Consider the following 22,926-nt stretch of genomic DNA (forward strand, 5'->3'; position numbering starts at 1 on the left):
GGAAAGGAACACGGCGAGGGGGACGGGGGAGGAGGGAGGAGCAGCGAGTCGGGGGGGGGGCAGGAAAAGAGAATAGAGGACACTGAGAGTGAAAAAGAAATTGAGCTAAAGTGAAGATAAAGGGTACTGAGAGGGAAAAGAGCAGAGTAGATGGAAATGGAAGGGCACAGAGAGCGGAAAAGGAAAGGAGCAGAAGCAGAAAGGGGGCACTGAGAGAGAAAGAAAAGGAGGCAAGCAGGCCCCCGAAGGAAGGCGCAGAGTGCAGCAAAAGGACCAAACTGGTGATGCTCAGTTTGGAGGGCCGGGAGTGGTCCCTCTGTGCTGTGGCGGGGGAGTGGCTGACCAGACCAGGAAGAGGTCTAGGGCTACTCACTGGAGCCATGCAACAGCCTCCATTAAGTAGCCCTCGGAGGCAGGAGGGGCTAGGCGGGAGGGCAGGGGCTGGGCACGGATGCAGGGAGCGCAGCAAAAAGACTGGCAGGGATCGGGCTCGAACCGCTCCTGCTCAGCTTGGAGGTCCAGGAGCGGTCCGAATTTGTGCTGTGGCAGTGGCGGGGAAGTGACTGACCAGACCAGGAAGAGGTCTTTGAATGCACAGCATTTAGTCTTTGAATGCACAGCATTCGGTCTTTGAATGCACTGCATTCGGTCTTTGAATGCACTGCATTCGGTCTTTGAATGAACAGCAAATGTGACAAGATAAAAACGTAATTTAATGTCCTGTTTACTAGAAGTGAGCACTCGGGAAGAATACAAGCAGCAATGATGGACAGACTATTCTCCATGGGAGGGACTAACTCAAGCTGGATAGCCCAAAACAAATAAAGCCAGCAAATAGAAAGCGAGCAAATGTGAGTTACAAACCACACAGCCAAGGGAGGGAATGAATTCCCTGGGAAGCTTTCAGAATGTCCTCAAGATATCTTTGCAAACCAGGCAACTGTGTTGTCTGGTAGGTTTCGACCTAAAAAGGAGGTGTTTCAGTTGTGGTTGTGCATAGAGAATTATAATGTTACAAATGCTGTTTGAAAAAAATTGCTGTTAAATAGAAAACTGTAAAGCCGAAGTTGTATTATGTTTGTGATGTTTGGTTTTACATACCCATTGTTTTCAGTAATTGTTTCTTAATCTAAATAAACTATCCTACCCTACTACTACTAACCTTGGGTTACATATATAATTTCAATTGCAATTACACTTTTTAGAGGAAAAAAGCTACCTACCTCACCAAAACTGGTATGTCTACCAAACAGATGTCAAATGGAGTTTTCAGTCAAAATTAGCCTTTGAAGCAGCTACCGTGTTCCGGCATATTCCTCAGTGACCTAGAAAAAATAATTGCCCGGCTGCATCCTTAGGCCATTATGCAGTGTCCGTTTTGCATTCTGTTCACTGCCTATAACTGCGGTAACATTTTGACTTTGCTTTGGTAAATCTAGCTTTCTTTTCAATCAGTTGAACATTAACTGGTTGGGCTTGTCGGCTCCATTTTTTAAACCCAAAAAATATTTTTCAAAGTAATGCAAAACGTTTTCTCTAACAGGCATGTTTTTTTCTTATTTTTATGCAAAATATATTATAAAAAGTGTCCACGATATCCCAGATATGTTCAGAGATATTTTCCTGTTTATGTTTTAATAGAAAATACCCATGTTGAAGAATTTGAATTACAGATCAATCAATCAATCAATCAATCAGCATTTATAAATCACACAATAGAGTATCCAGGCCTTTGCAGGCACTGGAGGCTTATTCGAAAAGCCAGGTCTTGAGGTTCATTCGGAATTCCGGAAGTGAGGTGATGGTCCTGAGATGTGTGGGGAGGCTGTTCCAGGTCTTTACTGTGATGTGGGAGAAGGAGCATCCTCCCCTTCTGCTTCGGTAGATACGGGGAGTATGGGCAAGTGAAAGGGAGGCGGAGTGTAGCCTTCTCGATTGTTGGTGAAAGTTCAGGCGTGGTTAATGTAGGCGGACCCTTGGTTGTGTAGAGCCATCTATACATGGGTCAGCAGGCTGAATTGGCATATCTGCTGCATGGGGAGCCAGTGGAGTTTCCTGAGGTGGGGTGTGATGTGGGTTCTTTGGGAAACGCCAAAGATGAGTTTGGCTGTGGTGTTCTGTATGGTCTGAAGTCTCTGGAGAAGGTGTGCGGCAAATCCTACGGAGAGGGCATTGCTGTAGTCCAGTCAGCTGGTGATGAGGGCTTGTGCCACAGTGCATCTTGTGTGTAGGGGTAGCCACTTGAAGATTTTACGTAGCATGCGTAGACTGAGGAAGCAGGCGGAGGAGACCGCATTGATTTGTGATTTCATGGTAAGCTTGTTGTCAGTGATGATTCTAACATAGTTGGAGTGAATGGGTGCGGGTCATAGGTCTTCTGGCCGCCAGGAGTCGTTCCATGTGTTACTGCTGTTGCCAGAGATCAGTACTTCCGTCTTGTCTGTGTTCAGCTGCAGGCAGTTGTTTTTCATCCAGTAGGCGACATTTGTCATGCATCTGTGTAAGTCGGTTCTGGTGGTGGTGGGGTCATCGAGGGAGTGAGAGTATGTGTTGCGTCTGTGTAGGAAATTATGAGACTGTGGGATCTGACGATGTTGCTTAGGGGGGTCATAAATGTGTTGAACAGCGTGGGGCTGAGGGATGAACCCTGGGGGACACCACAGTTAATCTCCTTGGGTTCAGAGGTGAAAGGTGGGAGGTGGAACCTCTGGGTTATTCCGGTGAGGAAGGAGGTGATCCATCTGAGCGCGTTCCCTTAGATGCCGATGTGGTGGATTCTTTCGATCAGTGTGTGGTGGGATATGGTGTCAAAGGCTTCCAAGAGGTCAAGGAAGATCAAAGATGCTGTTTCTCCTCAGTTGAGGAGGGTTTGGATGTCGTCGGTGGCAGCTATCAGAATGGTTTCAGTTCTGTGATTGCTGCGGAATCCAGATTGGGATGCATCAAGTAGCTGTTACTGCTCCAGGTGTCATGAGTTGATTGTTGATGATCTTTTCCAGTACCTTCGTTGGGAATGGGAGCAGGGAGATTGTCCGGTAGTTTTTGAGTTCACTGGGGTTGAAAGGTCTGACCTCAGCGTGTTTCCAGGCATCAGGAAATGTTGCACTGGTGATAGAGGTGTTGAGTAGGGTGGTGAGTTCCTGGACGATCCTTTGGTTTCTGAGGTGGAGGATGTAGTGTGGGCATGGGTCTATGGGAGCTCCCGAACTGATTGATTTCATGGTGGAGGGGGTTTCCTGGGTGGTCAGTGTGTGGTTTGTGCCGGTTACGGTGGTGACGTATCTGTTGAGGAAGTCTGTTGCTGTGGGTTTGGATTTTAAGTTTCTGTTTATAGTTGCGCTCTTGTCATGGAAGAAGTGGGCGAGGTTGTCGCACAGCTCCTGTGAGGGTGTGAAGTTGTTTCACTGGCAGCTGGGTTGCAGAATTCCTTAACGATGTTCATGAGTTGCTTGGTGTTGTTTGCACTGTTTTCGATGCGTGCAGCAATGGCTGTCTTCTTTGTTGCCCTCATCAGGTGGTGGTAGAGGTAGAGGGAGGTCTTGAAGGCTGCCCTGTTGAAGGTATCCTTGCTGGTGTGCAATCTCCTCTCCAACCTCTGGAGGTGCACGTTGGTCATCTTGGGAGTGGCAAAGCTGAAGTGGATGAAGGAGTGATCGGTCCATGTGATTTCTATGACATGGCTGTATTTGACGCGGTTACTGGAGATGAAAATTGGGTCCAGCATGTGTCCTGTGATGTGATGTGAGTAGGGTCGTGGACGAAATGGGTCAGTCTGAGGCTGCTCATACTTTCGATGAGGTGTGCAGTGTTTTTGTCATTTGAGCCGTCGATGTGGAAATTTAGGTCGCCAAGGAAGATTTAGTCCTTGGAGTCTACATCGGGGGCAATGAAGTTTGCGATGGTGTTGCAGAAGCTGGAGCGCTGGCCTGGGGAGTTGGTAAGTGAGGGTGCCTAATGGTTGTCTTGTCATCCGTGTGTAGCTTGAAGTAGATAAGTTCCATGGGGGTGGTGGTGTTGTCGGTGGTAGTGGTACACTGCATGGTCTCTTTGCGAATGATGGCTGTTCCTCCTCCCAGCTTGTTGGTGCGATCCTGATGAGTGATTTTATATCTGTCGGGGATCGCTGTGGCAATGGATGGTGCGAATGTGAGGTTAAGCCAGGTCTTAGTGAGGGAGACTGTGTCAGGTGTGAGGGTGGCGATGAGGTCCCATAATTCTGCGGAATGCTTGCATAGTGAGCGTGTGTTGAGAAGGGCGCATGCGAGTTGGTGTTTTTGTTCAGGTGGTGTCTCTGGTGTGTTCGGGGTGGGGCTGGTATGTGTGTAGTGGCAGGTGAAGTGGCAGTGGGTGCAGGTGAAAGGTCCTTCCTTGGAGCTTGGGTCGACACAGTGACAGTGTTTTTTGCGGTGTCTGGGGTCGAGTGTGTAGAGCTCGGGTATGGTGTATTTTCGGGGGGGCAGAGGTTATGGCACGGTCCAGGAGCAGACGGGCACAAACAGGCTTGTTCTTGGCATGCCTTTGGCCCGCCAGCAGTATGCCCCTAGTGCGGGTCCACTGTGTGGTCGTGCTGCGTCCTGCATTAAGTAGGTCCTGGGGTGAGTCGAGGGGCTTTTGTTGGTGGCAAGAGCGGTGTGTGTGAAAACTCGGTTAGGAAAACCCCAGTGGGAAAACCTGTGTGAAAACCCAGTTGGGAAAACCCCAGTGGGGAAACCCGGGCAGCTGCGGTGTCACAGGATCAGTCTGGAGCAAGCAGGAACTGGAGGCCACAGGCAAATGGCAAGCTAGGTGTCTAGGTGCCTACAGATGTGGTCACGCTCTGGCCTGCATTAAGTAGGCCCAGGGCTGGGCAGGGCGTCTGTTGGCAGGAAGAACGGTTAGTGGAAGGGCCCAGTCAGGAAAACCCCAGTGGGAAAACCCAGGCAGCTGCGGTGTCATTGGATCAGTCTGGAACAGTCAGGAACTGGAGGCCCCAGGCACGTGACAAGCTAGGTGTCCAGGTGCCTACAGATCAGTAACGTTTTCTGTAATAACGGTGATGCAAAGGTTTGTATTTTCCTGTGTTTGTAGCCGTTGCTGTTTTTTCAAACTAAGATTGAAACATAAATTGGGGAATAAAATGTATCCAAACCTTCTGACAAGTTAATTCCTCCTTTTGTCAATTTGGCTGAAAATAAATTTTTTGTATATTCTGGTGCATAAGCGTAGTCTATAAAACTTCAATGTCTTTCCTTACTTGACAATAAACACCCTCATCCTCCGAAAGGATTTCCAAAGAAAACAAACGACACCGTCAGAACATTGTATGTGATCAAATACACTGTTAAAGTTATGCTGTTACATGTCATGTGTTTGACTCTTTCTATAGGAACTAATAGACAGTGGAGCTATCGGGGATTTGGTCCATATTCAGCATATGGAACCGGTAAGTAAAACAGCATAAGTTGCAGAGAGGCTGCTCAGTTTGTGAGGTGTATTGATGTGTAGCATGAAAAATACAAAAATAGCCTCAGAAATGGCTGTATGGAGCTCTCAAGAGTGCTGGCCAAAGGATGCATCGACTACACATTGTCATTGACTCAGGGTTCCCGAGAGAACCTTAGAGACAGCCTACAAAGATTGCAACACCAAAATGTGCCCGAACCTTCAGAAAAGCATTATGCAGCACGGAAAGCGCTACACAGGCTCCCTAGTGGATGCAAGGAAATATTCAAAACACCTTCAGTCTTCCGCCTTACTCTATTCTTCAACCTGGAACCTTTCTTTCACAACTGCACACTTATCAGCCCACTGTTCTTCAAAGGGCAGAAACACGGAAGCAGATCCGTGTCTGTCTAGGGCCAGAGGCTATGGAACAGTCTGAACCCAAAGCTAGGAACCAAGCCAAGCTACACATAGTTCAAAAACCTTTCGTCTTAGAAATCTCTACATTTGCATACAACCTGTGCTTAATTTGAGCTGTTGGTGGGGGCCACCATCACTCATTTTTGGAGACCAGCACTTATACTTTACCCGCTCACATCTCTGGACTTGACTCATTTGCTGTTTTTAAAAAACATCTTAAACCAAGGCTTTTCTCCTCCCAGGCACCCTAGTCATCTCCCAAACAACCACAGACTGCAATAAATTGCCTCCCAAAGAGCTGTGATACCTTTGGGTATAGTGCACTCTATAAATTAGTTATCCTTTCATTCGTTTTCATTTCATTTTTCTGCATCAGACATTTACCGAGAGCAAGTGAGGGAACAACACATAAATCGGAAAGACAGAGGTAGAGATAAAAGGGCAAACCGTCACAATGGAAACAAGCATTTGCAATGCAATATGTCTCGCATTTACGTGAGTTTGAGCTATTGGCATTGTAATTGACAATGCCGTTGATTTATGTTTTGGTTTTTAAAACCTAAATAAAAGGCATTGTTATTTACAATGCCAATAGCGTAAACTTGCGTAAGTACGAGACCTATTGCATTGCAAATGCTTGTTAGCTTTTAGTGTGCCGAGTAGAAGCACGTAAAAGGCTTTTACTTTCTGGGGCATATGCTTAATTGAATGATTGCTGCACTCCACATATCAATGCACACATGGTGCACAGACCTCTTTTTTAGACCCAAAGAGGTAGCCTCTTCACACCACCCAAAATAATATTTCATAGCCCCATTCTCGCCACCAAATCGCCCGAGCCAGTATTGGTAAATGTTCTCTGTGGTGGTAACTAGCTCTAAAGTGTTAACATGATGTACTGAGCTAAGAGCCCAATGCAGCGATGTGTTACTTGTAGGTCAGGGGTTAGGTTCTGCAGATGAAAAAATGACTCACTTTTTAAGTGACACTACGAAGGACAAAAATATCATACCAAACTGAAAACTTAAACTTGACACCAAACTGAAAACTAACATGAAATGGATTTGAAATTCCAACTCCCTCAACGTATTGTATGGCGACCTACTGGGGTTTCGGCTTGGCAGGGATCTGGTTGCTCTGCTTTGCAGACAACAATAACAAAGTGATGGGGAGGGGGGTAGCACTGACGGGCGCTGAAGCTGAACAGGCACGGACAAAAGCGTAATCATGACAATCGATTTAAATACATTTTAAAAAAACACTCACCGAAAGTCTGTGCTTTCGATTTTGTGACTGTCCGCAAACCAAAACAAGCAGAAGGGGTGCAAGAGCAAACTGGGCGCCAAGCAGAAACATAAAGCACGGGGCCCATGCATATAGCTGTGTGTTCTAAGTGGAAATTAATAATTAACAAGCATTTGCAATGCATTAGGTCTCGCATTTACGCGAGTTTGAGCTATTGACATTGCAAATAACAATGCCTTTTGGCATTGTCATTTACAATGCCAATATCTTTAACTCGTGTAACTGCGAGACCTATTGCATTGCAAATGCTTGTTAGTGTAAGTAGCATGCATAGCTGGAGACCAGAGCTGGACTGAATCAATGAATGAGAAGCCTAAACCAACGCTGTAATGTGTTGGAAAAATACCACTTTAGTACCATCAAAGGGACCTATGGCAGATGGAGGCCAGTGCTAGCACGAGTTACGTAAGAAGTTACTTTATCAACACGTTGCATCACTCCCTTCAAGGGTACTCGAAAAAGCAAGTGAAGATGCCTGTCAAACAAGACAAGCAGGAAGTGGGATAAGGGAGGGGGTGGCAAATGGCGTGTTTATTTCGCGGGCGCTTTGATGTTCGCAGTGGCCGCGCGGCTCACTGAGAACATCAAAGCGCCCGCGAAATGTATACGCAGGCTGCCAAATGGTGCGCGTGCCCAGAGCACATGCACTGTGTGAAAGTGATCGCGATCAAACATCAAAGCGGCCGTGCGGCCCACGAAAGTGAAAGCAAACAAGTGCTTTCAGGCCTCCAAATGGTGCGCGCGCCGGCGCACATGCACTGTATTTGGAGGCCTGAAAGCACTCGTTTGCACTTCCAGATCCCCCATTTACAAAAGCTCTCGTGAGAGCAGCGCTAAAGCGCTGTCTCAGGCGAGACCTAAAAAGCAGATGGGGAGGCGGTGCCAATAGACGTCGGCGATCGCGACGGGCGGAAAGCAGTTATTAAAAAGAGTTCTCTCAAAGGAGATAAGGATTGATTGCTCAAAAAACCTGTGCTTGGCCGGTGCTCCTCAGCCTTAAACGGAAGTGAGCGTAGCCGAGCCAATGAGATAGGAGGTAGGCAAGAAGAGCGACAGCGGATTGAACCTATGGCAGCAGCTGGTGGGATTACACTCAGTACGAGTGATTCCAAGAGGTCTTGCAGACAGTGCATGCGCGCTGATGCTTGACTTAAAAAGTAGGAACATAATGTTAGGGGCCTAAATAACCCTTTCAATTGACTTACACTCGAATTGGCAGAAATGCTACCCACCATCTGTCTGTTTCAAGAGACACACCCTCCCGGATGGAGCAACATAAACTGAAAACAAAGCAGTATCTAACCAATACTTACCTTCTGCTCCCAAGAGATTGAGACTGTTGCTTGCCCATAACTACAGGCTCCAACTCCTTGGCACAAATAAACTGCAGATTGTCTCACTGATGGCCTATCTTTTCTTTAGCCTCCATTCATGCTCCAAATCAAGACCAAGACCCATATTTGACTATGGCAATGGAATAGATCCTGCATAAAACCACAGATTACCTTGGTTACAGGATGGGATTTCTTTTTGTGTATCTAATATTTTATTGATAAGATTAAGAATTAAGAAACAACAGCAAATACAGTGACATGCAAGTCCAGCTTATACCCATATAGCGATAGAAATGTTGATTGGAATAAATGCACCAATAGCAACTAATACTTATATATAATTTTGAAGCGAGGTAGAAAAATTAACAGATGGATGAGAGAATAAGCTATAGAAGGAAGAAAGTAAAGAGTGGAAGCGAAGAAGGACGGAGAGAAAGGGAAGGGGAAAAACGGAAGCTGCAAAGTAGGGAAGAAAGAGAGGGAAGGGGGTAGGGAGTCCAATGATAGTAATGAGGAAGAAGCAAGAGTCTGAGCGAACTATGGGGGCATGGACCATATAAGAAGAAAAATATCTGCTTTGCTCATTGCTCAAATTGTAAATGATCTGTTTATATGATGCGGTCTTGTACATCTCTGCAAGCCATTCGTCATGTGGCGGCAATTGTGGGGAGCGCCAATGTTGCCAAATACAGATTGTGGCAGCTGTAAGGGCAGTGACGAGCAATTGATGAGCATGGCGGGTCAGTTCGGGAATGTCTGATAAGTCATGGAGGAGAATTAGGTGGTCTGGAAGAGGCGAGGGCAAATCCATAGATTCTTGGAGCGTAGACTCTACTACCGTGCAGAAGGAGCATATGATGGACAATATCACAGGGTGCATGAGCACATCGCCAGCAGGCAGAATGAGGGAGCAGTCCTGCAGCCTGGAGCCATGCCGGGGTCCAGTGCCAGCCCTGAAGGTTCTTAAAAAGCCTGAGTTTCATCCTTGCCTCAAAGACATCTCGTTCTAGGGCCTCCAAGAGTTCTGTCCATTCTTCCTAATCATATTTCACCTGCAGACGAGCCTGCCAGGTCCTCCTGATGCTAGCCAATTGAGGCTGAGAGTAAAGATGACAAATCAATAGGTTATGTAATCCAGACATCACACCTCTAAACTAACCTCAAGTGTTGAGGTAAGCAGGCACCGGGGAACAGGAAATGGTCCAGGGTTGGGACCCAATATGCTCTGCAGGCAACAACGTACAGGATGGGATTTAAACATAGATATGTGCCAACTGAAAAACAAAACTCAACCGCTGTATAGATGCTCCTTCGCTCATTCCTAAGCTGGTAAGCAATGGTTGGAGATTGAATGATACATGTCTTGTAGACCTATGGAGACATAGACGCCTACATAGAGTAGATTACTTCCACTACTCGCCAGCACAGCACCCATATGCTAGACTGGGCCTTATACTGGTAAATAAGCGTTAGCGGCTTGCAGTGCCCTAGCTATCCGATCATCTGATTGGCACATTCCAATGCTAGGGACACACAGGGCCCATTGCGTCGGCAGGTTGGCGTTCAAATGCTGCTCTTCTGAAAGACACCATAGTTTATAAATAAAAACTCATTGCAGGTTGCATACATTAATATCTGGTGATGGTTAGAGCCCAGCAGCCAGATGGAGAAAATTTCAGAGAGTAGAGCGCCCAAAGTTCGATGCTAGAGCTTGCCGAAGCAGAGGTAAGCATAAACCCCGCAGTCACAAATATACATTAAAAAGTTGAGGGAGTACAGAAGATGCACCACCACTGTCTGTGTCAGAATCACAATCACCTTTCCTTTGAGGCATCCCTGGTGTCTAATGTGTGCTTCTCTTTTAAAATCAGTGACATGTTGTATTCTGGTGGCCATAATCTTTTTCTTCTAATTTCATAGCAAGACAACCTCTACAGCAAGAACCTATGCGGGCCAGTTTCAGTCTCCATGATAGTTATTAGGACAGAGGGCACCTACTTTAAATGTTCTTAATAGTGTTCAGCTAATGTGTCTACTATAGCAGAGGACCTGGCTCTGAAAACAGTGGTTGTGCCATGTTTCACTTTCATGTCATAAGCCACTTTTGTGAATTTGTTCATGCTTTAGTTACTGTCACTTTGAAGAACCAGAGAAAAATAATTGTCATTATTCACTGCTTTCTGAATCATTGTGTGCGTGTTCTTTTTGTGTCCTTGCAGGTTGGATTCTGGCATTTTGCCCATTCCTTTGTGAGGGGAAACTGGAGGAATGAAGAAGAGAGTACTTTCAGTTTGCTGGCAAAATCGTGCCATGACATTGACCTTATCAATTTCTGGATGGGCGATCGAAGGTTTACATTTTTTTAAATAATATTCATTAGAATGAACTGTTTTTTCCCTATTTTTCTGCTTTCATTCCCTACTCCCCTTTAGCGATTCTAGTCTGATGCCAAAAAGCAGAGAATATGAGAATTATTTTGGTACTCTGATCATCTAGTGATGTTCATTGTTACCCTGAGACCTAGTCTTTCTTGTCACCGCGCTTGCATTCTGGGGCTGGGTTGTGTTCTTGCAACATAGTCCCACCAGCCCTTTAAATTTAACAACACAATTTAGGCCACCTTTCCATGCAAAACTGCATGCATACAACTTAGATTGCAGTAAGATGCATGTCACCCTTCACATGACCTTTTCATTTTGGTGCAGGAAAAAATGATGTTGTTGGGTTTGGCTCAGGTTTTTACGGTGCCAAGGCCTAGACGTAGGTTCAGAAAAATATAAACAGTTGGGAGGAACACCAAGAGTCTTGGGAAAACTTGTCACCCCTGTCTGTTGTCTCATTAAAGCCTTCCTGACCATAAGATTACTTGGGTTTTAGATCAGATACACTATCTGCCTGACCCTGCAGCCTCTCGTAGGCCTGATTCACAAAGATATGTACACACCCAAGTTGGACATAGGTGCCCAAATACGTCATTTGCAAGACTTATTCACTAAATGTGGCTTCAACACTCATAAGTGGATTTAGTAGACTAGTGTAATTTTACTTGCGACTAAATCTGCTCACGGCGAGGGCTGCAGGCATTCCAGGGCGAGGATGCCTTCTTGAGACGGCGAATAGGTAAACATCCACCATTCAAAATGTACAATTTAACCCTAAATATGGCCAAAGCCATAGGCAATGGAAGTAGGGGTGCCGCAGCACACCCAAAGTAACCATGCTGAGGTTCAGAAGGTGTATGAGTGTGAGTTTTTATCTTGTCTTTTTTCCTGTGCATTCAAAGATAGACGTCATAATATCAAGTGATGTTTTCTGACACAATGCGGCTTGTTCTGTTATTTTGTGCGATATATAGTTTTATCAGTATAACTACATGTCTGTGTAAATGTCGTTGCCATTTCAATGGAAAATATGCTATCTGTAAATGACAATGTGCTACCACGTCATACTTTAGTAATATAGTTGCTAAAGTGTGCTCCAAAATGTATCACTGGCTACATTCATCACCCTGACCACTCTTCTGCTGATTGGGCACGGCTTATTTGTTACACTTGTTCTTAATGTGACTATTAGATTTTTCCGATATCCCATGACTTCAGTGATGTAACATTGATGGCAACACCTCACTCTGAAAATTGTTCTAAAACCACTGGTCAGAGCTTTACTGTTGTCAAGGGCAGCAATTGGTATTCAGGGTATGGAGGAAACACCCCCAAAATTGGTAAAGGCTTTTGAGAAGGGGTTTCCCACAGGGAAAAATTATTTCTCCTGCAGAATCAAAACATATGTTAGCGTGTGCAAATGTTATATATTTATGTTGTGTTAATGTACACCTGTACATTTGCTCATTTGTAAATAGTTAAGCTTGTAGAAAATTATGTAAACTGCAAAATGTACTACTTCCCAGATGTAGCAATGCAGTTGTTCCAAAATTCCCAAAAAGTCAGAAATTTCCTCTAAATATAGACGTAAACAAAGGAGGAAATATCCATATTTTCTGATAATTAGGACCTCAGTGCACTGAGTTGCAGTCATGGCATTGTATATCTGCAACATGAGCTGCTGCCGTGGCGACTTACTTATGGTGTGCAAAAGATTTAAGAATTAGATATTGTCAAGGCCAGTAGCGGCTGGCAGGGAATGATGGTAAAGGGGCGAGGGAGTGGCGGGGGACAAAATAACTTAAAAAAATATATATCTGTTCCACCGGCTGCGTCCCTCCTCCGCTTCTCGAGTCCCAGAACCAGGAAGCACCCAGGCTTCCCATAGCCAATCACAATGCTGCATTGCAGCGTTGTGATTGGCTCCCCTAAGGCAGTCACAACACGGCAATGCAGTGTTGTGATTGGTCTGAGTGATGTGGATCGGCGCTCAGATGGGGATTTGGGGCCTGCTCATTTTCCCCACCGGGCTGTGTAATGCAGCCTGGTGGGGAATATGCAAAGTGCACATGACTGTTTGGCCAGGCCAAGACGGCTGGCCAAGCAGTCATGCGCACTTGGAGTGCGCAAATCACTCCACCCCCTGTGCCTCCAGCACCGCCCCGCCCTAACCCAGCCCAGAACCTGCAAAAAATAAAATGATAATAACTCTGTTATTATCATTTTATTTTTCCTGCTCAAAGAGCAGTGCGGCGACGTTCCTCCACTTTACTGGAGGAGCCACCCCCTGGTGAAGGCGACTGGAATTATGTTGTATAGGGCCAACTTATGTGACTCTGTTGATTAATTTAAACGTCTGCAAAAGGCAACTATGCAACATATTCAAAGACAGCACACTTGCACTATTTTGTCGTTTCGCTTTTGCAAATAATCTGGCTCTTGCAGCAACAATTTTCTGTTGAAATCAAGAAGTTATGTAACAGATGGTGCATTGTGTGACAAATATGGTAAGCTATAATTATGTGGAGAACGTAGTAGCGGTACAATCCCACAAATCCAGTGTGCCTTGTTATTTTCGCATATTTCAATGCACTGTTTTCACCAGAACATGAAAATAAAGAGTGTTTTTTAGATGAAATTTGGAATATTGTAATTTGAGACCTATTCTTTCAAGGCATATCTGCCGCTCAGTGGTTTATAAGTACCCTGATTGCCTTTCAGTGTTTGTAAAAAGGCACTCAGTCAGCGTGTCTCCGAATGAGCTCCTGCAGCTTCCCATGGGTGTTTGCCCGGAGACCGTTGTACAAACACCAGGTTATTGTTTAACAGGCCTAGAAATGATTTGCACTCTTCTTGTAAAGTAACACACCTGCAGATTCGAAAAGGTCATGTTTCTGCTCGGCGGCTTCCCTTTGTGGCTCCATAATTGACAGTTGGGAATTCAGGATAAGAAATGGCGGGAAACCGCCTCTTCTCGTATGTTCTTCTTTTGTTTTACTTCCGTCTAGCTTAAGCGTAAAAGGGATCGGTTTACATCAGTGAACAGTTTTGTGAAAAGATCAAATACCAAGTTTTGCACAAAGTTGTGCGTTATGCTGTCGTGTATTTTTTTTTATTGAATTTTCCCCAAAAACATGACAGTATAAATGCATTTGAAAGGAAAAATACCTGCATTAGACAGTTACATAGCAGAAGTAGCACACTGAGGACCTTATGCTAGCATCCCCGCCCAATTGTCTGAGTCTACTGGAAGGGAGGGAGTTCATGGTGTATAAACTGACTCCTACTGAGGGGTTTAATAGAACTTGAGCAGAGGTCTGCGTGCCGCTGACTTTTGATGATGTGTGGCCAATTGAAGGGTGAGACTAATCAACAAGTAAGAAAGTGGGGGAACAAGGGTGGGATATAGAAGTAAGTGAAGGGTCCTTTGTTGGTCTCTCGTGTTCTGAAAATTGGGGTAATGAAGGGGGGGAAGCGCCGCTTATGCATCAAACAATTGGAGTGAACGTAGTCTGGGAGGGTGGAAGCACAAATTTTCCAAGAGAGCCATGTACTCTATAAGAGGTGTGTAGATGCGCACAGCTTGTGCGTGATTTGTTCGTAGCAATAGTGGGCCAGACTTGTGTAAACCATGATGCTGTCAAAGTGGCTGAGGGGGACTGCAGAGGCCCGAGCTATAAGCTGCTTGGCTCTTCCAGTCATGTGGCGCACCAGATACCAGTCTGCGTGAGACATGGCATCCAGGGAAGTGGGGCGGATGCCCAGGACAACCACGTGGTAATCATCCAGTAGAGGATATTCCAGGGTGCCCTTACTATGACTCAAGATCTTCTTCCAAAGGGCACTTAAGGAGGCACACCCAACATAAATGGTGGAAGTTACCATCCTGGGCATCACACTGCCAACAGGCACCCAAGGCTTCAGAGTACATTGTGGGAAGAAGGGCCGGGGTGTAATGCCACTGAAGCATGATCTTATAAGCTGCTTCTTGTTGACAAATAACCATATGTGTTCACAGGATTTCTTGCCAGAGCAGTTCCCTCCGCTTCTGAGTGACGTCGGAGACATTATCTGGAGACCATTTCCATTAGTAGGGATGATAAGGAAGGAGGTGTGACTACAGCAGGACATCATATGTCTTAGAGATCAGACATAGAGTACCTTCAAAGTTGCGAACCAGTTGCTCAAAGAGAGTAAGTGGGTGGGTGGCGGCTTCTGCATTAGAGGGCCCAATGTTGGAGCTGGAAAAATTGGTGGCAGGCAAACTCGGGGAGGTGGAATTCCTTCCTACACTGGTCGAAGGACTTGATCGTCTAGCCCTGAAAGAGGTCCCGAAGCAGTCTACATTCACCCCTAACCCAATCTAGGAAGGATTCCTGGGGGAGAGCAGAAGAGAAGTTGGGGTTACGTGCAATTGGAGTGTTTGGGGACGGGAAAGTAGTCGGTCCACTTCTTATCGCATGTCTCTCCCATATCTCCAGTACTGTGCGTGTCGAGGGTTGCAATGTAAGCGCTGCGTGGGCAGGAGTGTCCAGATAACCAAGCAAGGTCCCAGAGCAGACGACAAGCCACTGCCCTGTCCATGTGTACCCAGTGTTTCTCGCTCTTCCTCACCAACCCCTCAGAAATGTAGCATAGGTGTGCTGTCCAGTAATAGTCCTGGAGGTTGGGACAGGCCAGTCCCCCTGGTTTCTTGGAAGCAAAAGCAGTGCAGCAGATATGCGGGGGTGCTCCCCCTTCCATATAAAGGAGCTGAGTTCTGTCTGAAGCCGCTTAATGTCCTAAGTGGCGATAGACAGGGGCGAGGATTGGAATAAATACAGAAGCCAGTAAAGGACATTCATTTTGACCACATTAATGGAGGCCAACCAGGAAACGTGGAGCTGCCTCCTTCTCCGAAAGTTCTTCCAGGGTGGCCATGTGCTGGTGGGACCAGTTTGTCCGTGTCCAAGTAGTTAAGGAGTTTGTAATTGTGAGACCTAGATACTGTATTGAGTGGGAAGCCCACTAAAAGGGGGAAAGCGTCAGTGAGTAGAGGAGACGCTGTGGTGTAAGCGTAAGGTTGAGTGCCTGTTATTTCTCCTTGATGATTTTGTATACTGATAACCACTCACATGTCTGCAGAGTTTGAACTACTTTGGGAAGGGATGTGTCTGGCTCCGTGAGAGCTAAGAGGAGGTCATCAGCATATAACTGAACTTTATGGTCCTGACCCCAAAGGGGATGCCCTTGATTTCAGCTGAGTGTCTTAAGTGGATAGCTAGAGGTTCCACCACGAAGACAAATAGGAGATAGTAGTCTGGACATTGATGCAGCTGGAGATGGTGGGCGGCAAGTAGTAGGCTATGATTTAGCTAATCATGATTTCCTGAGGACTGCTTGCAAGAAAGCCCAGCTTACCCAGTCAAAAGCCTTTTAGGCATTGAGGGTGATTTCAGAATTGGCCATGGTCGGTCTATGGCCTGTGGTGTGCGTGAATGAATTGTAGAGTGGGAGCAAGTGCAGTTGCAGCTGGGGCAGAAAGACCATATATAAAGCTAGGGTAAGGCCATCAGGGCCAGGAGATTTACCCTTAGTGAGTTCCTGGAGGGCCCTGCGGAGCTCAGCATTCATGAATGGCCCCTCCAGGTCAAGGGCCAATGTGGAGTCTAATGGCTCCAGGGACAGTGTTGGAGGAACGTAACGATCTCACAGATACTTGCCCCCCTGGGGCATATGGGTTCTGATAGTAAGCTCGGAAGGTAGCCTGTTTTTCCGCCTCCCCTGTCGCCCAACCCGAGTCACCAACCTGATTCTTGGCAATGTGTGACCTAGCATGTTGATGTCGCAACCTATGCATGAGAAAAGAGCCTACCTTATCCCCTCCCTCGTAGTATTTTTGTTTGAGAGCGAGTAGGGAGCACTCAGCTTTATTGACCCGATGCGCCCGGAGTTGACCCCGCAGAATAGCCAGTTATCACTAACCCTTAGTGTGGGGTGCTGTTTATCAGTGCGCTCTAGTGTGAGAATGTCTTCCGTTTAAGTTTTGCTTCACATAGACGTGCTTTCCTAGTCCTGGCTATGGAGATAGAGGTGAGCACTCTGCGTATGGTGGCCTTAAACCCTTCTCAGAGGACATGGGGGGCGGGGGGGTATCTGGTAAGGAGTTAATTGCAAAGTATTCAGTGATAGCATCTTGTATAGCAGCATTGTCGACAGGGTCCCTCAAGAGCTGGGGGGAGAGGCGCCAGCCCGGGAGCGTGCGTGTTATCTCAACACGCTCTTGATCTGAAATGGAAAAGTCAGATATCTGCGCAGAGTTGAGGGCACTAAACAAGGAGACAAACAGATGGTTTATGCGGTAATAGTGTACATATGAGTAGAAGGAGTAATCTTTTGTGTCTGGGTGTAAATTGCAGCAGGCATCCACTAGGCCTGCGTCTCAAAGCTCCTTTAGTATTCCAGACATTGCTTCCGTGCCCTGTATGTGTGATATATTCCTATCTAGCGCAGGGTGCTAAACCAAGTTGAAATCTCCACCTACAATGCTGTAGCCCTTTGCAAGCCTTAGTTGGTCCGAGAGGGTGCATCATATAAATATGTCCTGCGCTTGGTTAGGAGCATAGAGATTAAGAAGGTTTAGGGTGTCACTACCCCTCGCTACCGTCAAGGCGAGGAATCTCCCACCCGGGTACCTAGTCAGTGTAAGTACCTTCGTGTAGAGATCCCTCTTAAAAAGTGTGGCAAGTCTTGGAGTCAGCGTACGCCCAGTTTTGGTGTGAGTATTGAGGGTCAGCCATACAATGGCAATCAATGTGAAGCAGGTGGGTCTCCTGCAGGAAAATAGCGTTGGGTCGCGCTGCGTGAGGTAGTGTCAGACCTGGCGCCGCTTTCTGGGGAAATTAAGCCCTCGGACATTGAGGGAGAGCAGTTTTGAATCATGTGTAGTGGTCATGGCAGGGCAAACTCTCAGCGCACCTTTCGACAAGTGAAGGGCCGTCCCCGGGCCAGGGGTTGGCAGGGAGGGGCTCCCCTGTGCTACCCAAGCCTAATAATGGGCATAGCGATAGTAGAGAGACCTGGTGGGGAAGGAGAGGGTGTGGGATTGTGCAGGGTGAAACTAAGAGGGCCAACAGGGCCCAACCATGTGAACCACTCCATGGAGGTTTGGGAGGAAAGTACCAGACCCTGACGAGGTGTCACCATCAATGGAGGAGATCTTTGTTGGGGGTGGGAGGTCATGAATAACTCCCGTGAGTAGTGAGCTCAACACTGTAATCCTAAAATTGGGGAAAAAAGAACCAGTGTAACAGACAGTCAATTAATATTCAGAGTTTGTGCTCCTCACCCTGGGCCCTACTAGGTGAGCTGCAGTGTGGAGAGCCAGAGAGTAGCGGTGTCAGTGCAGAAGGGGGATCCAGATGTGTCAGGCAGAGTTTAGGTGTCTTCAGCCGTGGAGTAATTAAAGGGGTTCACATAAACCATGAGGCTGAAGGCCGAGTGCATTGTAAATGTTACTAGAACCCCAAGCTGTCTTTTATGAATCATAATAATTATGTGTATTTACATCACATTTATTTTTGGTGCAGTCAACATGAAAAAGAAACTTTTTTGCATACAGAAAACTATTTTTTGAAAACCAACAATGAAAAAGTGGACCTTACTGTTTAGCTATCTGTAGCAAAATTCAAGAGAACATTTTCTATTTAACGTTGTTGTCCTGATGGTGGGGCTGTAAATAAAACATGTTTTGCTGACTTCAGAAGCACTTTCTATCATAGAAATGAGGGGTTTGAAGCTGTTGTATGCAAGATTCAGATAACAATGGCCCCTGAATATTATTAGAATGTTCAGATTTCACTTACATTTTATAAAGACAAGGCTGGGTAAACATAGGGCAACAGTGAATTTTATTGGTGATTTATCGCTTTTTCTAAATATTTTCACATGGTTAAAGACTACCAAGTTAGGCTGAGAATGAGAGTGAAACTAGGTTACCCATTGGACGGAATCTTTATCTGACAGGAATTGTGTATTTTATGTGAATTATAGAAAAATTTAAGTGCATACCATAAACTGCATCAAATGTGGGTTTGAGCCTAGATTAGTAAACTAAAACTTTGAAGGAGGTAATCAAAATAAGTTGTTTCAGTCCCTCTTTGGCCAGCTGTCCATCCCTCTCCTCAAATTACTTTCATCCTTGACATTAGGGAACAAACAAATGTAACTTTTTTTTATTGGTTAACATATGTGTCTTTTGTACATTATTCATGTTTTTTTATCACCCATTCACAATGGCTCCTGGGTTATTTGTAATTCAAAGTGATAAAAATGTTATGATTTTTAGAGTGAGTTGTATAACACTCGTTTTGCCATTAGTATGGCCTCTTGGTGCGGTTGGAGTTCAGGTTTTGAGAATTCTGTTGCAGACCAGTCTGTAATTTATGCTTCTTTTAGCCCTACCATCAATTTTGTAAATGGGGTACCTGTGCTGCAGTTGCCTATGCAATTATGGTGTTAGAATTTGACACCAGAGTTTATTGGTGCTGACCTGTTTTTAAACACCTCATTAAGGCAGGTCCAGAGACCCTTCTCTGTGACTCCGTGACCAATTTCCTCAGAATTCGACAGCGATTAGGTCAGATGTCTATTCCAAATCTTCCTAGTTTCGAGCAATGCCACAGATACGACCTGAAAATATCAGTTTCAGATCCACATGACATGTGCATGTGATGTCTCAGATCAGAACATGATGCTGAGGCCTGCAATTCTTGTGCCTCCCTGTACCCCGAGGGTAATCAGGGAGCGAGATATCAAATTGTCTGCGGTTGGGGCCCAGATCTCTTCCACCCAGTGGTAAGTCGTCTCTAAGGAAACAATTTCCCAAGGCATTTTCCCACAAAATGCGCCCTATGAAGGAGAACTTCTTTTTTTATCTTGTGGAAAATTATTTAGTTATTTATTTATGGTCCCGCTCTTGATGCCATTCAGTGTCTCAATGCTTCGCTAGTGCTGAACTCTTCCTTGTCACTGGAGCAGATTTCAACACGGACACAGATGGGACTGGAATTTCTACGTCTATCGACCAACCTCGTGCAAGTCGCTGGCTCGCAGCCTTCCAGATTGCTTATGCTAGATCTTTTCAGAATGGCTCCTGCACCCTCTGGGTCCCCCACCCGAAGGAGAGCATGTTTCCAGTGGCGTCACTAGGGTTGGTGTCACCCGGTGCGGGTAACTAATCGTGTCACCCCCTCACGACTTACCGCATGGACCTCCTCCGCTCCGAGTCCGCTAGCCTACAAGCCCTAGATTAGATTATATCTACTTGCAAACAGTCACCAGTATACAACGGATCAATTCTGTGTGTATACAGAGCAGGACTGGCTTTAGCGCTGGTGGCGCCCTGTGCGACAATGTTTGTTGTCGCCCCCCTCCCATGTCCACCTCCACCACGTATTCTCTCACTAGCACCTTTTAACAGTCTCCATAACCACACTCTCTCAGATACATTGAATTAGTTTTATAGCACCACTCATACTAGTGTTGGGTGTCAGAGCACTTTGCATCACACACACATTACACAGAGACAATCAATCATACGTGTTTTAAATTAGAGTATACGAAATGTTTACATAAGCCAAAGGACTAAAAGTGTAGGAGTCACATGTCATCCATACGGGTAGGCAGTATAGTTTAAGAGTGCTTGGTGTGGAGAAGCACACACTCAGAAAAAGAAACAGCATAGTTGGTAGTTTTCTTTAATAATAAGAATCGATTTCTAGTCAAATTAACCCTTTATGCAACATTAATCAATGCTCTAATGTATGCTTTGCAGTGTGTATGCAGTTCTATGATGAAAGTTAATAGCTCACTGTTGAATATTAGGACTTTAAGTTATAAATTGCAAGTAACAAAAGGATGTCTCTTTTGAAAGCAGTAACCTGCTCATCTGTTCACATTATAGGCACTCTGTAATCAACTTGGTACACGTTCTTTGCAGCAGGCATATTAACCCTCTGCACTAACTTCACAGAGGTCAAAACCTCAACTATACAAAATGCTGATCTCTCTCCAGGAAGATAATTAATCACACGAGTTATCTTGACATTTTTGTGAGGCCTGGTAATTGCCGGAGGAAAGAAATGCGAAAACAACAATTGATGGACAGAATGTAGAACAATGTCATACATTCACCCCAGTACAGAGATCTGGGCCTAAATCCATCGTTTTTTTGCTCACCATGCCGTTCCAGTTTGAACCCAGCCATATGCAAATCAGTCTTGACCCTGTGCCTCATGGGAACAGTCCAGACCGAATTGCCAAGCCAGGTCCTCCCTGGACTGGAAACAAGCATCCTAGGACCGGTTTCTGGCATTTCAGCCGTCTTCAGCCAGGCTTGCTTGATTTTCAGTGGCATGGAGAGCAAGGGACCCACGTCTGGGCATACCCTTTCCACTCGGGGTGACAAATGCAAAAACAACAATTGATGGACAGAATGTAGAACAATGTCATACATTCACCCCAGTACAGAGATCTGGGCCTAAATCCATCGTTTTTTTGCTCACCAGGCCGTTCCAGTTTGAACCCAGCCATATGCAAATCAGTCTTGACCCTGTGCCTCATGGGAACAGTCCAGACCGAACTGCCAAGCCAGGTCCTCCCTGAACTGGAAACAAGCATCCTAGGACCGGTTTCTGGCATTTCAGCCGTCTTCAGCCAGGCTTGCTTGATTTTCAGTGGCATGGAGAGCAAGGGACCCACGTCTGGGCATACCCTTTCCACTCGGGGTGACAAATGCTAAAACAACAATTGATGGACAGAATGTAGAACAATGTCATACATTTACCCCAGTACAGAGATCTGGGCCTAAATCCATCGTTTTTTTGCTCACCATGCCGTTCCAGTTTGAACCCAGCCATATGCAAATCAGTCTTGACCCTGTGCCTCATGGGAACAGTCCAGACCGAACTGCCAAGCCAGGTCCTCCCTGGACTGGAAACAAGCATCCTAGGACCGGTTTCTGGCATTTCAGCCGTCTTCAGCCAGGCTTGCTTGATTTTCAGTGGCATGGAGAGCAAGGGACCCACGTCTGGGCATACCCTTTCCACTCGGGGTGACGAATGCAAAAACAACAATTGATGGACAGAATGTAGAACAATGTCATACATTCACCCCAGTACAGAGATCTGGGCCTAAATCCATCGTTTTTTTGCTCACCATGCCGTTCCAGTTTGAACCCAGCCATATGCAAATCAGTCTTGACCCTGTGCCTCATGGGAACAGTCCAGACCGAACTGCCAAGCCAGGTCCTCCCTGGACTGGAAACAAGCATCCTAGGACCGGTTTCTGGCATTTCAGCCGTCTTCAGCCAGGCTTGCTTGATTTTCAGTGGCATGGAGAGCAAGGGACCCACGTCTGGGCATACCCTTTCCACTCGGGGTGACAAATGCAAAAACAACAATTGATGGACAGAATGTAGAACAATGTCATACATTCACCCCAGTACAGAGATCTGGGCCTAAATCCATCGTTTTTTTGCTCACCATGCCGTTCCAGTTTGAACCCAGCCATATGCAAATCAGTCTTGACCCTGTGCCTCATGGGAACAGTCCAGACCGAACTGCCAAGCCAGGTCCTCCCTGGACTGGAAACAAGCATCCTAGGACCGGTTTCTGGCATTTCAGCCGTCTTCAGCCAGGCTTGCTTGATTTTCAGTGGCATGGAGAAATGCAGCAGGTGCAGCAGGTACTTCAAAAACATAATAAACTTGCAAACACGGCGCCCCCAGGAAGCCAGCACCCGGTGCGGTGGCACCGGTCGCACCACCCTAAAGCCGGCCCTGATACAGAGCATGTGGAGAGGTATTTGAAAGTAAGAGCGATGTCTGTATGTAAGTGCAAACCCTTAAATTCCAACAGGCCAGGTTTTAACACAAGTACTTACTTCCAGGCCCGATTATCCACTTTTCGACCATCCCGCTCCTGTGTACCTTATCTCACAGCTGACCTTCGGGCCCCAGCCCCATATCAGCCCCATCCAGCTCTACTTTCATTATTCCCGTAAAAAACATTAGCAAAATCACCTTC

The 22,926-nt window shown here is 46.1% G+C and overlaps 1 protein-coding gene across 11 annotated transcripts in view; it reads left to right on the plus strand.

The window, feature by feature from the left end:
* Positions 1 to 22,926, plus strand: part of LOC146867905 (uncharacterized) — a 1,103,481-nt gene that overhangs the window by 568,863 nt on the left and 511,692 nt on the right. For all 11 annotated transcript variants that reach the window (XM_085608614.1, XM_085608620.1, XM_085608616.1 and 8 more), the window contains 2 exons: positions 5,366 to 5,422; positions 10,700 to 10,830. In XM_085608614.1, the coding sequence (XP_085464740.1) occupies positions 5,366 to 5,422; positions 10,700 to 10,830 (188 nt within the window). The remainder of the gene's footprint in view (positions 1 to 5,365; positions 5,423 to 10,699; positions 10,831 to 22,926) is intronic.

The sequence above is a fragment of the Triturus cristatus genome, chromosome 1_2, assembly GCF_964204655.1.
Source record: "Triturus cristatus chromosome 1_2, aTriCri1.1, whole genome shotgun sequence".
Lineage (NCBI taxonomy): Eukaryota > Metazoa > Chordata > Amphibia > Caudata > Salamandridae > Triturus > Triturus cristatus.